The 14,810-nt window shown below is 43.0% G+C and overlaps 1 protein-coding gene across 1 annotated transcript; it reads right to left on the minus strand.

Moving 5' to 3' along the window:
- Positions 1 to 680: 680 nt before the first annotated feature.
- LOC6525482 lies at positions 681 to 14,417 on the minus strand. Its single transcript, XM_039375831.2, is given in 5 exon segments — positions 681 to 3,655; positions 3,727 to 5,916; positions 9,628 to 9,833; positions 11,842 to 13,575; positions 14,112 to 14,417. Coding segments are annotated over 4 exon segments (5,373 nt in total). The 5' UTR covers positions 13,444 to 13,575; positions 14,112 to 14,417; the 3' UTR covers positions 681 to 2,280.
- Positions 14,418 to 14,810: the final 393 nt, after the last annotated feature.

A 14,810-nucleotide genomic window follows, 5' to 3' on the forward strand; every position in this document is an offset into this window, starting at 1 on the left:
GTGGAAATTCCCTTAAACTTCATTCGTATCGCCGTTGCTGCCATTGTTTTGGTCTGTTGCAGTTTTTCCGCACAGTTTGGTTCCCAAAGTACTTTATTGCTCATGCACGCGTACACAGTTTTCATGCAATTTGTCCTGAATTTTTTTGTTTTTTTTTTTGGGAAATGGAAAAACCATCCAGCGCCTTTTTATTCCCCCAGAAAATGTTGCACTTCATTTGGCAAGGACACTGCGGTGGGCAGATGGCTCCCGTTTTAATAACACTCGGCATAGCTTTTTTATCGCCCCCATTTCAACCTGATTGAAACATTTTTTTTGCTTGTATTTCGTGTTTTTTTAGAGTTCGGAATTCTAACGGAAATTTGAATTTAAAAAGAGCTTTAAGCTCTTGATTCCATATCCTGGCGAGGGATTCTGTTATGTCCTAGAGTTTTAACAGCTCTGTTAACATATTTTGGTGTGAAACATAATTCGCAGTATATTTTATAAATATTAATTATAAATGGAATGGGCAGGATTTCTTTCCTCGGCGGTTAAATAGCAGCACATGTAGTTAAAAGCTCCGCAAGCGATATTTAGCAGTGGGAAAAAAGCTCAGGATAGAGCTTTCTGCGAAGTTAACAGTGCAAAACATTGGCGCCACATTTGAAGTTTTCCACTTGAACCAAAGAAAAAGACCATTTTTGATATTGTTTCTGTTTAGTTTTGCTTCGTTTCTTTATTTTCCGTTATGCTTTTAGTTTTAGTTTTCTTTGCTGCACTGCCAAAAATGAAAACACACTTTGATAAATACTTTGACGGCTTTTAAACCTAACAATAATAAAGATGATAATCATAATTTTTCTTAGTTTTCTCTCTCTGTCTGTGTGTGTGTGTGTGTATGGTGTGTGTGTGTGTGTATGGTGTGTGTGTGTATGTCTTACAATGTAAATTCCTTTAAACAATTGCCCAAGATAATTAATTAATAACAGCACTGTAATTTTAATGAATTTAAATGATTAATTAAATGAGTAGCGCGAGCAAAGCAAACGGAAATTAATAGTGCAACATCAGGAATACAATATAAATAAATATGTTTGTTTCGCGAAAACAAAAAAAAAAAAAACTACTGCTTAAAAAATTCTTAAATCCATAAAACGGATATTTAAGTATACATACATATATTTTTCGATATACATTCACTGTATATAACATAATCGATTCCTTTTAATTTGTATTTTTGTATTTATATTAAGGTTTTATTTTTTGTATGTTTTAAACATAGTTTTCTGGTTTTTGTTTGTTTGTTTGTTTGTTTTTCCTTCCTCAGCTTATCATTTTGTTTTGTTGTGTTTTTTTTTTTGTTTGTAATTTTTAGTTGTAGCTTTTTATGTTACTTTTAGATTTGGAAATTGTTAAATTTTACAATTGCTTACGACTTATGCTTTGCTGCTCGAATGGGAACTTTTGATGATAATTTTTGACAATGATGAGACGATAATGAATATTGAATGGAATTTCTTAGGATCGATTTGCGGATCTCTTTTCTAGCTTACAAAATTTGACTCAATTTTTGAATAGTTGCTTTCATTTAGTTGCTGTTTTTTTTTTTGTTTTTTGTGTTTCGTTTTGTTTTTAGTTTTTATGGTAGTTGGTAGTTTTTTTTTGCATAGTTTTGAAACGCAAGAAATTTAATTTCTTGCTTACAATATGACGAGTTTATTGGCTCTTTACTTATATATTACATATGTATAGCATATAACATGTATATCTGTTAGTGTATGTAAATATTTCTAGAAAAGACTTTTAAACCACGAAAATGAATTCCGAACGAATCAAGAAACGAAAGCTAATTGTTCTCTCTGTGTGATTTGATAATAAATGTAATCAGTTCTTTGAGTTCTCATTTGAAAATGTTTGTTGGTTTGTTTGTTTGTTTGTTGTTTTGCTGTTTTGCTGTTGTTGTTTGACCAAACGAAATCCCAGCAGCTCTAGTCCATATATCATCGATAAGGTTTCCCTTGGTTATTGTTTAGTTGGCATATAATGCCCAGAAATTGTTTTAGTTAGCCTACTTACAATCTAATCTCCTCCAGACAGGCGTGCAAAAAAAATGTTTGGAGCTCTCCTTGATCTAAATAGGTTTTCTTTTGTTTTGTTTTGTGTTGTTTTTTTTTTTCCTTTCGTCGTTTAATAAATAGCTTAACACACTAGAAACTCGAATGTACAATGTGGGGCTTGAGTTGCTCGCCCCATGGGATCTTCATCTGTCTACGATCTATTCTATCTACGATCTCTCGCTCAGAAGGCCGCATCGCCGGCATACCAAGGATGCACCCAGGGCGCCGATGGCGGCGGTGTGGGTGGATAAATGGTTGGCGATGGCTGGCCATGTGTATGATGGGCCGCCGCTGCTGCCGCCGCTGCCGCAGCTGCTGCTGCCGCATGATGGTGTGCCGCCGCAGCAGCCGCTGCGGCATGATGATGATGATGGTGCTGATATGGTGCCGTAAATGCTGCCGCCGCCGCTGCCGCCGCACTGCCGTAGTAGGATGCTGCGGCCAAGGCCGCTGCTGCCGCCGTTGTGGGCGAGGCCGCCGATGATGAGTGCGTCGAGGAGGCGGGCGACAGGCTGGCCAGTCCAGCGGCACACACGCTATGCCGGCGATGCATTATATGTCGTTGAGGTGGCGCCGCCACCGCCGTCATCGCCGTTTGCTGCTGCTGCGTCTGTTGCTGCTGCTGCTGCTGCTGTTGGTGGGGCGGCGGTGCTGGCGCCTGTGTCCTTCGCTGCCTCTGCTGCTCCCACTCGGGCAGGATATTGCCCAACGGTGGACTTAGCATGCTGGCCGCTGCCTTGCCGTACAAATTGGATAGATAGGCGTGTTCGGCTTCGGCCATTTTCTGTGCAGCTGCCGCAGCAGTGCGCGAATTCTTGGGCGCCGTCTGCTCGGCGTGTTGCCGCTTCTTTAGCAAACGCTGCTGCTCGTGCTGCTGATGGTGGTGCTGGGCTGCTTGGTGGTGCTGGGCTGCTGGATGGTGCGGATGCGGATGCGGATGCGGGTGTGGGTTGTGGGAGTACAACATTTCGTATGTGTTGCTGGTGGTGTGTACAGGTGTGGCTGATAGTGCAGGTGATCCAATGGTTCCTGCTCCTGGTGGTGTCGCAGGAACTGCCGGTGCTGGCGGTGGCGCTAATGCTCTGCGCCTGGCTAGCACATCATCACCACTAACATTCGCTGGCGGTGTGAGGGCCCGTCTGCGCAGCGATGTGGCTGCCACCGATGTTGGTGGTGCTGCTATACCCGCAGACGTCGCTGTTGTTCGTGTGTGAACTGTGGCTGTTGCTGTTGCTGTTGCTGTGTTGCTGCCACTTGTGGTGACTGCTGTGCTCAATGTTGGCGGTGTTGTTGGTCTGCCTGTGGCTGTGGCTATTGTGGCTGTGGCTGTGGCTGTGGCTATTGTGGTTGCTGCTGTTGTGCTTGTTGTTGGTGGCAAATGTTGTGCTCCCCAGCTTAATTCCTAGCTCGTGCGCGTCCTCTTGGCCGGCGGCTGCTCCGACTGGCGCGTCATGAAGGTCAGCTGCGTCATGTACTTGATAATGTCGCGCACCTGCACCAGCGGCATGTTCTCGTTATAGTTGCGATCGTACTCCATCAGGATCTGCACTTGTCGCCTACAAAGTATATCGGAAATAATATATTAGGCATTCCATGTGCAAAACTCATGTGATCAACAAAAACTTACCGATTTGCCTTGTAGAGCTCCACGCCGAGGGCCTCGATCAATCGCTTGCAATGATCCAGCGGCACCGAGGGGAAGAAGTTCTTCTGGAACTCGATGAGCGTCATCAGCTGCTCGGAGTCATTGTAGGCCTTCATGTTGATGCAGGGCACCAGATGCTTGTCCACGCACACCTTCAGCACCTTGTAGGGCGTCAGGTTCATGTTGTTCGTGGGTATCTCGGGTATGACGCACAACCGTTGGGCACTATCCGCCGCATTTGCCGCCGCCGCCGCGTGGGCAAGTGCCGCATGTCGTTGCAGATGCATGGAGGCGCTGTTCGAGGAGGCATTACCATTGCCGTTTGAGCCATTACCCGAGGAACCACTGTTGCTCGTACCGTTGTTGTTGTTACCCGTTGAGTTCGATGAACTGCCGGAATTAGCGGAATTCGAGGAACTGCGTCCATTCTGCTGGGCATGATGGGCTGCGACGGCGGCCAAACGTTGATGCTGGGCCACCGCTGCCGCTGCCACCTGTTGTTGGGCAACCGCCGAGGAGTGTTGCTGCAAATAGGCCGCCGATGCAGCTAGTGACCTTCGGGAGGAGGACAGATCGATTACGTCAGTGGGTGTGCTTGTTTGTTGTTGGGTGCTTGTTTGTGTATTGCTGTGGTTACTACTACTTTGGCTGTGGCTGTGTGTCTGACGTCCATAATTACTACTATTCGTATTATTGTTGTTATTCCGTCGTACGCCTGAATTTGAACTAATCCCACCCGAATTATTGCTAGCTAGCGATAGTATGGCCATTGGTAGATTATTACTTTTGGTCGAACAAATCACGCTCTTTTGCCGCCCACTTGACCCGCTGGATGCCCCGCCAGCACCACCCGCCCCACCCGATAACCCGACGCCGCCGCCGCCACCACCACTGCTCAACGGAGATGGCGCCGTATTCGAGGCACTCGAACTGGAACACGAACTCGATGGCGAGTGCAGAAAGTGTCCGGGCAATTGTGGTGTTATCGTCACATTCGGATTGGAGGCCAAGGTCAGGGTGGCCACATTGCCCATGGCCATGCCCATGTTTAAACCGCCCACGGATGGCGACATTGGTGGCGATATATACGATGGCACCAGGTGATTTTGATTTGCACCATTATTGCTGCCGGAATTCGTTTGTATAAATGTCGAGAGATCCGGATTGGCCAAAACCTTTTGTATAACAGCCCGCATTTCATCCGTCATCACAGTGAACTTCTTTTCGAAATCCTCGAGTGCTTGTGTGGAATTCAGCGGTATGGTAGTGCCACTTCCTGCAATGGCAACTCCTCCGCCGCCATCACTACCAACACCACCACCACAACCACCACCTCCTCCTGCTGCTCCCGCTGCGCCGCCTCTTCTGCTCTTGGTGAGCGTTATTTCAGCACCCGAACCATCTGGTATCAGTGGTGGCACAATGGGTTTGGTAAAGGTAACACCTCCACTTTTCTGACTCTTGTTCGCCTTATTGGGATTGTTATAGTCCAGCATGGTAATCAGATCCGTGTCCAACGGCAGGGATGGCAGCGCGGGAAAGTTCTGTTTACCGGCGACATGACTTGACCCGCTGCCGCTGGTTATATTACCACCAGCAGATCCAGTGGGACTGGCACCTTTCAGCTGCTGGCTGAAGAGCAATCGTTGGGCGGGCGTTAGTTGATTCCACAGCGCCAGATTTGTGTAGTCCGCTCGGGTCGAGGGCAGGTTGTAGTTGAAGGCATTGCTGCCGGCGCCAGCGCCACCAGCCACGCCCCCCGCACCGCCACCGCCGCCGCCGCCGCCCAAAAGAGCTTGCACATAGCCAGCGGCGGCAGCAGCGGCCACTGCGGCCGCCGAACTGGAGTTGTTGCTGCTGTTGCTGCCGTTCATGTTGCTGCTGCTCCTCATGTTGTTGTTGTTGCTGCTGTTGTTGTTGCTGTTGCTGTTGTTGCCGCTGCTGAGAGTTTTGGCTAAGGCATGCTGTGGTTGTTGTTGATGCTGTTGTTGTGGATGATGATGATGGTGGCTACTAGTGGTCTGGTTGTTGGGTGAAGAGTGTTGCTGTGGTGCATGGTTGTTGTTAAATGTGCTGTTCTGGTGTCGTTGTTGTTGTTGCGGTTGTTGTTGTGTCTGTTGCTGTTGTTGTTGTTGTTGTTGTTGTTGCACCAGTGACTGCTCGACATTTGACCTAGAAACATTATATACAATACATAAGTCGAGGTGACCGCCCCTTTTTTGTTCGTTTTTTTTTAAGCTTGATTTTTATTTACAATTGTCTTTTTTGGGTTTGTTGCTTATATAAGTTATTCGCTTAAGGACTGATTATTTATTGCATTTTTCAATCGATTTTGTTGTAATTGTCATTCCTCATCAACTAACTAAGACTCTAGACACTGGGACACTGACTTTCATTATTTGTTATGCATTTTGAATGATTCTTTGATTATTTGACTCTTTGAATTTTTTGGAATTTTTTGAATTTTTCGATTCTCGTTGGCGGGATTCTCGTTTCTCTCTCTTCTTCTTCATCATCTGCATCCGTACACTTGCACTTGCATTGCCGATTAAACATATCGGAGACATCGATATCCCGATTGCCTTGGCCTTTCCGCTCGACTGCTGCCGATGAAAACAAATGAGAGAAAACCAGGTGGCGATAGTCAATTATCGTTGGTTTTTGCATATACCCGATTTGATTTGTATTTTCATTGTATTAATGAAGAAATTAATGAAGTTTTGTTGTGGTTAATCGCTCTGCTCTCTCTCTCTCTCTCTCTCTCAAGCTCTCAAAACAAAAGTTTAATATCTCAACATCATCAAATATATTAAATAGCATTTACAATTTTCTTTCATCATTTCTCAATGCTCTTTTGAACTAATTTCCCTCTCTAAAATGTAGTTTCTAAATTGTTAATTTATAAAAAAAAAACTATTTTGTTGCTTTGTTTATTCATATTTTGCTAATTTGGTAGGCTTTGTGTTTTGTGTATTTATGTAATTGCATGAGATGAGATAGATATAAATTGGTTTTTTAAAAAAAAGCTTTCGAAAAGCTTTTGCCTCATGTTATTTTTATTTTTTCCCATTTAATTATAATCTTCCTGTCTCCCTTTAGTTTGTAAGCCATGTTTTCAAAATCTAAATCGATTGTCAAACAATTTTCAAGTATTCAAGTATTACTTCAACTTTTGTACACGCATCATATATAATGTATCTAGGATCTTTCACTGTACTTTGTATCTTTGTATCTTTGTACTTTGTATCTTTTTGTTTTAGCGCTGTTTCTGTGTGTGTGTGTGTGTGTTTGTGTGAGGTAGGGAAAGGGGTGGGTGGGGCCAAACGGGGTTAAAAAAAACCTGCCACCACCAATAAAAGCTTGTTCTCGTTGTTGTTGTTGTTGTTGCTGCTGCTGCTGCTGCTGATTTATATGTCTCCCCTTTTGTATATATGTGTATATATATACATATATAAACATATATATATTTTAACTTTTTCGTTCGTCACAAGTCGTGAGTCATACCACGTGTGTGTTTGTGTGTGTGTGTGTGTTGTTTCTTATGCATGTGTGAGAGAGTTTGTGGTGTTTGTTGGTTTGTGTGTGTGTGTGTTTGTGTGTGTGTGATAACATTAGGGGTAGTCAGTACACACAGCCATTAAATAAATGTAGACATGTTTTTGTTTTGTTGCTTTTAGATATATTAAATATATATTTAACCAAATCATTTCGGTTTTATCATTTCTCTTTTATTATGCGAATTTATGTTTTTCAAAATATGTTGTAGTTCCGCTTTAAGATTAAGTTACTATTATTATTATCATACAAATAAGAAAAAAAAAAATAGAAGTTTAAAGAGCAAACAAGAAAAAGGTATTATCATAATAATATACAAAGTAAGGTTATAACGAAATCATCATCATTCCATTGAAAAAGAAACAAATACAAGTAGGATTTCACATAAGTACGTATTGTATATATTATGTTTATAAAGTCTTTTATACTACGTTCATTTTTATCTTAATCAAGTCGGAGAGGTCATGCAATCGCTAGGGTTACTTTCGGTTTTATAGGAAAACTCTACAACATGATGTATGTACAGATGCGTGTTTAGGTGGGTGTGAGCGTATTTGTGTGTGTGTATGTGTGTGTGTGTGTGTGTGTGTGTGTGTGTGTGTTTATATGTTTGGGTTTAGTTCTACTAGACTTATTTATGGAGTGAAGTGGAGTGGAGTAGTAGGCGGTAGTGGTGTTAATCGATCGGGTTGTACCGCGTAATCCCAATGCGAGCGATATATTCATTCTCCACCTTAGTCGCGCCTCCGATACCGATTATTATCCGATAGCTTATTTATCTCACTCTACTTTTTTGAGCCTCTCTTGAGCCACCCTAATGCATGCCGTAAGAGGTTAGGAATCTGGAGACCCGAAAATAAAAAAAGAGAGAACAAAAGCTCGTCAAGTATTTGCAAAAAGTAGTCGTTGCGATTCGGTTAGTAAAGTTACAAATTTTGTATTTTTCTTGTCTTTTCGGAATATGTTATGAGGGGTAATTGGGACTTTAGTGGTATATGATTGGTTGGTGTTTTTGGTATTTATTTTGAAAAACATAAAATCAAATTCGTTTTGGACACCGACGTCCCCTGAATCGACTTGAAATCTACAACAACTAATGGGATAAAGTGTACCAATGCCCATTTTAAAATTACCAATTACGTTAACATACGTTAAATAGGAATGAATTTAATTTTAGACTCGAATAAATATATCATTCACGGCAAAAAAAAAAATAAAAGGTGCTTGGATATCGACACAAAAACATTTATTTCGAAACCATGTATATTTATTATTGGCTTTTAGTCAAAAATGAACTATTCTTTTGGTTTTTCAAAAGGAAAATAAAGTTCAATAGAGTAATTGACTTGATGTGTTGCATGACTTTATGTTGCAAGAAAACAAAGAGCAGAGAGAAGTTATGCGAGGAACGAGTATTATTTTGTATATTTATTGAAAGACGGTAAGAGGTAAAAAACACAGATCAAAACTTCAAATAAAATGCGTGCACAAACGCCGATTTGGGTATGGTTCATTATTATATATGTATGTAACATTGAGAATTGAAAAACAATCGGTGCAATATTATTGTATTTTTGGTTTTTGTTTTTTTTTTTTCGTTTAGAAAAGAGCATAATAAAAACAACAAAATTATATCAACTGTCCTGAGATATTCGATAAATCGATAAATCGTGTGACACCCTAATGGCAGAGCAATTTGGACTTAAGCAGCGATTTCTCAATGTCTAGCCTGCGATTCCCCCCACTACACCCAGCATTTTACACAATTACTGACTACTAAGCATTATTATGAAAGATCTATTATACCGCTAATTAAGCTTGCCACGTCCTTCAGCTTATCGATTTTCGGGGGCATCGAAAATCAGGTGCATCAGATGCATTTAAAGCCTAGACATTGAGAACTCAACCCTTAGAGCGACTTAGTAAATGTGTGTATTCTATATGTATAATATAAACAACAACAGCGAAAAAATAGAGTATAAAGTTTTAGGTTTTTGTTTGTTTTGTTTTTTTTTTTTTCTTGATATTGGCAAAAACGAATTACAACAAAATTTGAAAAACACAATTTCTGCGCATTTGTATCCGAGATTTCAAATAAAATCAACGTACTAAATGTAATTAATGTAAATAGTCATAAGGAAAGGCAAAATCAAATATAGAATCAATAAGTTCATATATATTTTTTATAATTCTTATTTTTTGTTAAATTTCTATTTTTTTTTTATGGTTTGAATTTTTAAAAGGAGAGTAGTGGGGGGTGGTGGGGGGGAGGAGGAGAAGATTTAAAACAATCGATAGTAGAAAGCCATGGACTGTCGCTCTACTCACATGTGGTTGGCATTTTGACCCGCCGCCGAGCGGACGAGCGGAGGTGGAGCATTCCCGCCACCCCCACTATGGTTGTTCACCGAGGACATGGAGATCGCGGGATTGTTGTACGAATACGGCTGCCGGCTGCTGCCGCTCATCATCAGGTTGTTCATGTGCTCCCGATAGCTTCCCACGCGATTTGCGTTCGCATGCGATTGCTGCGCCTGCAAAACAACAACAAACAAATGGAAAGTAAGTAAACACTCGCTATAGGAAACACTTAAAGGGTTATCAAAGATAATATTTATAATTCTCAATCAATCATTATTAGCAACTGCAATTTAATTCGATAAAGAGGCGTTCCTCCCCTTTTGCACTTGATTTGTTTATTAAATATAAGCAATTAGTTAATTGTTTTGGTGACCCACTTTGCCGCCATGCGTGCAATTATGGCCAATCGTTGTGCATAATTAACAATTATGAATGCAAAGAAGGCGGAAGTTATTGGAACTGCGAATTGGTTCAGCAACAACAAAAACAACAACAACTATCGATTAATTGCCTCAATTAGCCGCTCAAAGACTTGACTTTTCGTGCTATTTCAACGATTTTCGCAGGCGATTAGAATTACGTTTTCAGGTCTCAGATTTGATAAGATTGCTATTACTCATAGCGCGTATCTAGACGGCTTGTATTTCTTTTTTTTTTTTTTGTTTACGTTTCATAAATTGGAGGTCGATTTTCATGTTGGAGGTCAAAACAAATTGTTCGAGTTCTTGATATTTTCAGAATATTTCGAAAACAAGTTTGAAATTCATTAGAAATTTATGAATAATCTGGTAAAATGTTTGTAAAAACAAACATCTTTTTTCTTTCATGAAAAGGAAGTTTACTTTATAGAAGTTCGACTGTATTGACGACAACAACAACAGCAGCAGCAGCAGCAACGTCAACAGGTTGTGGCCAACACACACACACACACACACACATACACACTCATGCACAACCACTGGGGAAAAGAGAGGGCACTAGTTGAGGGGGGGAAAGAGATGGGGATGGGCATAGAGGGAGATGGAGCCACTCTCCTATGCACACTATACTGATGACCTAGTTTCTGATGCCGTCGAACGCTGCTGCTGCGCTGTTGCCAAACTGTGAAAAAATCTGCTAGAAAAAAAAAAAAAAAACACGCTAACACAAACACGACATACATATGTACAAACATACATAGCAAACATACATACATATGTACATATATACAGCCCAGCATGTAAGTTTGTGTGTCATTACAAGCGAGGCCAACAAAACACGGCCATGCACTCTCTAGAGAAAACCCTCCGTACGCCAGATATACATATTTATACCCCCAATACATTCCATTTCCACTTATCTCCGATTTCGAACTGATCTCCACCAATGCCGGGCCTGGATTCCCAATATCAATGATGGTCAAAAAAAAAACTTGTTTTAAATGCCATTCTAAGCAATGACCTAATTTGAAAAAAAGACTGTGAAATACAGCAGTAGCAAATATCATATCATATTACTTTGTTGCAAAATAATATCAAAGTAAAAGTATTGTAACTTTGGGTGTGACTGCAGTATTATTCCATTATTAATGAAAGGAGTGTTGGAAAGTTACACCACATAGTCGTAGTGTTTGTAAGCACCCAAGTAAGTGCTAAAAAGCAATATTTACTCTGATTTAGAGTAAGTGCTGAAAAGCAATGTTTACTCTGATTTAGAGTTGCCATTCTCTAGCTTTTGATATGTTTTGGTCTGTTTCCTGGACTAATGCCCCATTTTCGACTCTGCCCCCTGACTTTTTCAAAAGCAAATCAAACCAACTTCCACTTGCATGGAATCGAAATCATGCATTTACCATTTTCATCAATAAAATACAATAAAAAAACCAATTGACAGCGGTACTGCATTAATGTTACAACACCATGTATTCAGACCAAATTGAAAAAGGCTTGATATTTTGCTTGAGAACTGGGTGGGTGTAGAAGATCTTGAATCGCTCAAAATTCGAAAAATATCGTTCAGTAGTTGTGATACAAGGATATTGCAACGTTGATATGATATTACGGCTCCTTAGTTTCTCTGCTGAAAGTCTTGCTCGCTCAAAATTTGAAATATATCGTAAATTAGCTGGTAAAAGATTGGCGTCTATATGCAGATATAGATTTAGATTATTAGTCTAGTGCTCCATAGCCTCGTACTACTCACCATCATCTGGGCGTGGAGCTGCAGGTTCGTCTGTCCAGACATCCATCCGCTGCTGGCCAAAGCCTGGACGGTGGCCTGCGACAGCATCCTGTTGTTGCCCTGCGATTGCTGCAGCATTGATGCCGCTGCCGCCGCCTGGGAATTGAAGGCCGCCACCGCGGCTGCCCCAAAACTGTTGGCCGCATTCGCCACACCATTGGCGCCGGCGACAGCTGCTGCTGCGGCGGCGCGTTGCTTCATCAGGTGCTGTTGATGCGCCGTCGCCGCTGCTGCGGCTGCAGAGGCAGCGTGCTGTTGCTGCGATTTCGAGGTCACCTGTTGGCCACCGGCGGAGTTCGCCGACGATGAGCCGGATGATGAGTTCTGGCCCAGACTGCCGCCGCTGGAGGAGGACGATCCAGATGATCCGGAACCGGAGGTGGTCACTTTTGGCGGCGGCGCCGAGGGCTGGCGTGTCCAGTTGACCGAGTTATTGACATTGGCGCGATTGCCAATAAGCAGATTTGAGTCGACCACCTTGCTTGGCCAGTAGTCCTCGAATTCGGTGCCATTTGGGAAGTAGCTCTTGATGTCGGTCAGCGAAATGACCGCAACATTCTCGCTGGAGAAGAGCTCGTTGCGTATACCCTGCACCTTGCAGCAGAACTTTAGATAGGCCAGGTCCCAGCCATTGAGCAGTTCGGCCTTGGTCTTCAGATTCTCGGTCTCGCCTTCAAAATAGAAGAGCGGCACAACCTGCTGATTGTTGCGCACAGTGTAGGGCACCACGGACTCCTTGTTGATGCGAATGAAGCCGCATTTCTCCGACGGCGTTTTACTGCCGGAGACCAGTTTCCTGTAGCAAATGTCCAGGAACTGATAGAATTTGGATGCGTCACTGAGACGCACAACCAGATCCTTTTGGTTGAAGATGTCGCGACCGAACTCGCCATCGCAGTGCTTATGATTGATCTCGATGAAGAGACGCGCCTCCGCATCGGTGATGTAGTAGCTGCGCACACAGGTGCAACTGGAGTAGATATCCGGATGCAGGCAGTTGAGGTATTTGCCCAGCAGTTTCAGCTCGATCATGCGCACGGAGCAGTATTTCTCCGATTGGCGATAGATGTACGGTATGGATACCTTGCCGAATTGGGCCCAGCCAAAGTGGCCTTGTATGGACTCCTCGTCGCAGGGTCCCGTCGAGGATTTCTTATCCGAGCCGGAATCGCTGACGGCTCCATTCGAACGGCCATTGGAGGCCAAGGCGGGCACCACTTGCATGGTGCCGTTGGGTAGTTTCTGATGACGAGATAGATAGCTCATGATATTGGTCTGGCCGTTGCCATTTGTGATCGGTGGCTGCATGTTGCCACCGGCCGAGGCAGCCGCATTGGCGCCACCATTCGAGTGCTGCATGGCCGCTTGACGGGATGCCTGCTGGGCGGCCTGTTGCTTTTGCTGCTCCTTCATTTTGGCCGCCAGTTCGCGGATCTCGGCGTCGTCGGGACGCTCCTGTTTGACGGGCGGGCCCACGGGACCGCCCAAACTGTTGCCGTGGAGCGGTAGACTCTGGCCATTGGCATCGATGACGCTAGTGATCTGCACATCCTCGCTGGCCATCGCTCCTCGACACACTCTCTCGCTCTTTTGCTTTATAAGTGCTGTCTCGCTCGCGCTCTATGTAATCTTGCGTTATCCTTTTCCAAGCTTCACGTTATTCACGATTTTGGGGTTTGGGGTTTATTTCAGGAGCTGTATTGAAAAATTGGGTTGTTAGGACGACTGCTCGATTGGAAATGCCAGCATTTCAATTTGATATGTCAATGTGTTGTTGTACGTATGTGTTGCTGTCAAAAATTTATATGTATATACATAAACATATATACATATACATATATAAGAAACGCTGCTTTATGTATTCAATATTTTCTTTAATTATTCACACATCAAAATGAAATTCCTTTGGCAAGTGTATTATTTATTGATTTTTTTTCTATATAATTTGTTTGTTAATTGAACAGAACTACAAAAAAATACACAGCCGGCTTGTTCGCTCTTTCTCTTTCTCGCACACAAACGGTCACACTGGCCGGCTCGCAACACGCACGCACACACACACGTGCTCTCTGCGTTTTAGCTGTTTTCCTTTGCAAGTGTGCGTGTGTTAATGCGCGCACTTAATTTTTTGTTGTTTTTCGAGCACATTTCAACATTTTGCACACAATGCTGCTGTTGTTGTTGTTTTTGGCATATAAATTAAACATTATGTATGTATTTGGTACACTTACACAAACAAACGCTAACTGCATTTTGGCAGTGTGGCAAAAAAAAAACAAAACTATTTAATGCATTTGTTGTTATATTTAGTTGCTGCTTTCTCTCTTTCTATTTCTCGTTTGTTTTTGGTTTATTAAATTCCTTTTTGTTGTTGTCGCGACGACGCTCGTGGTAAAAAAAAAATAAAACAAGTTGTTTGGCTCTCTTTTGCTTTTGGTATTCGCACTTTTTCGCTAGTTCGCTTTAGCGCTTTTTCCGCATTCGACGCCGACGTACGTCCGCCCGTCTTCGCAATACACAAACGAGTGTGATCGTTGTTACGAAAATTATTTCAACGAAGTCAACTGAAAAATGTGTGCGGCACACACACACACACAACAGTGCGCTCACACACACTGGCGTAGCGCGACGGCAGCGACGCTGACTGCGGCAGCGGATGCAGAGCGCAAAAGAAAAACGGAAAACACGAAATACGACGAACGGAAAACACAACAGAAAAAAACAAACACCCGCAGCGCAGTCGGCGTCGCTGCAACGCTGCCACGAACATTTTGCCGAATTGTTGTTGTTTCTGCTCGTCTCCCTTTCGCGCCCCTTTCCCCCGGCTTGTGCATTTTCCTCCTCTGCCATCGTTCTCACTCACCCTCTTCACCTTCTCCCCTCCTCCACAACCTCCTACTCTCTCTCTCTCTCCTTCCGCTCATCGACTA

Source organism: Drosophila yakuba, chromosome X, assembly GCF_016746365.2.
Source record: "Drosophila yakuba strain Tai18E2 chromosome X, Prin_Dyak_Tai18E2_2.1, whole genome shotgun sequence".
Classification (NCBI taxonomy): Eukaryota; Metazoa; Arthropoda; class Insecta; order Diptera; family Drosophilidae; genus Drosophila; species Drosophila yakuba.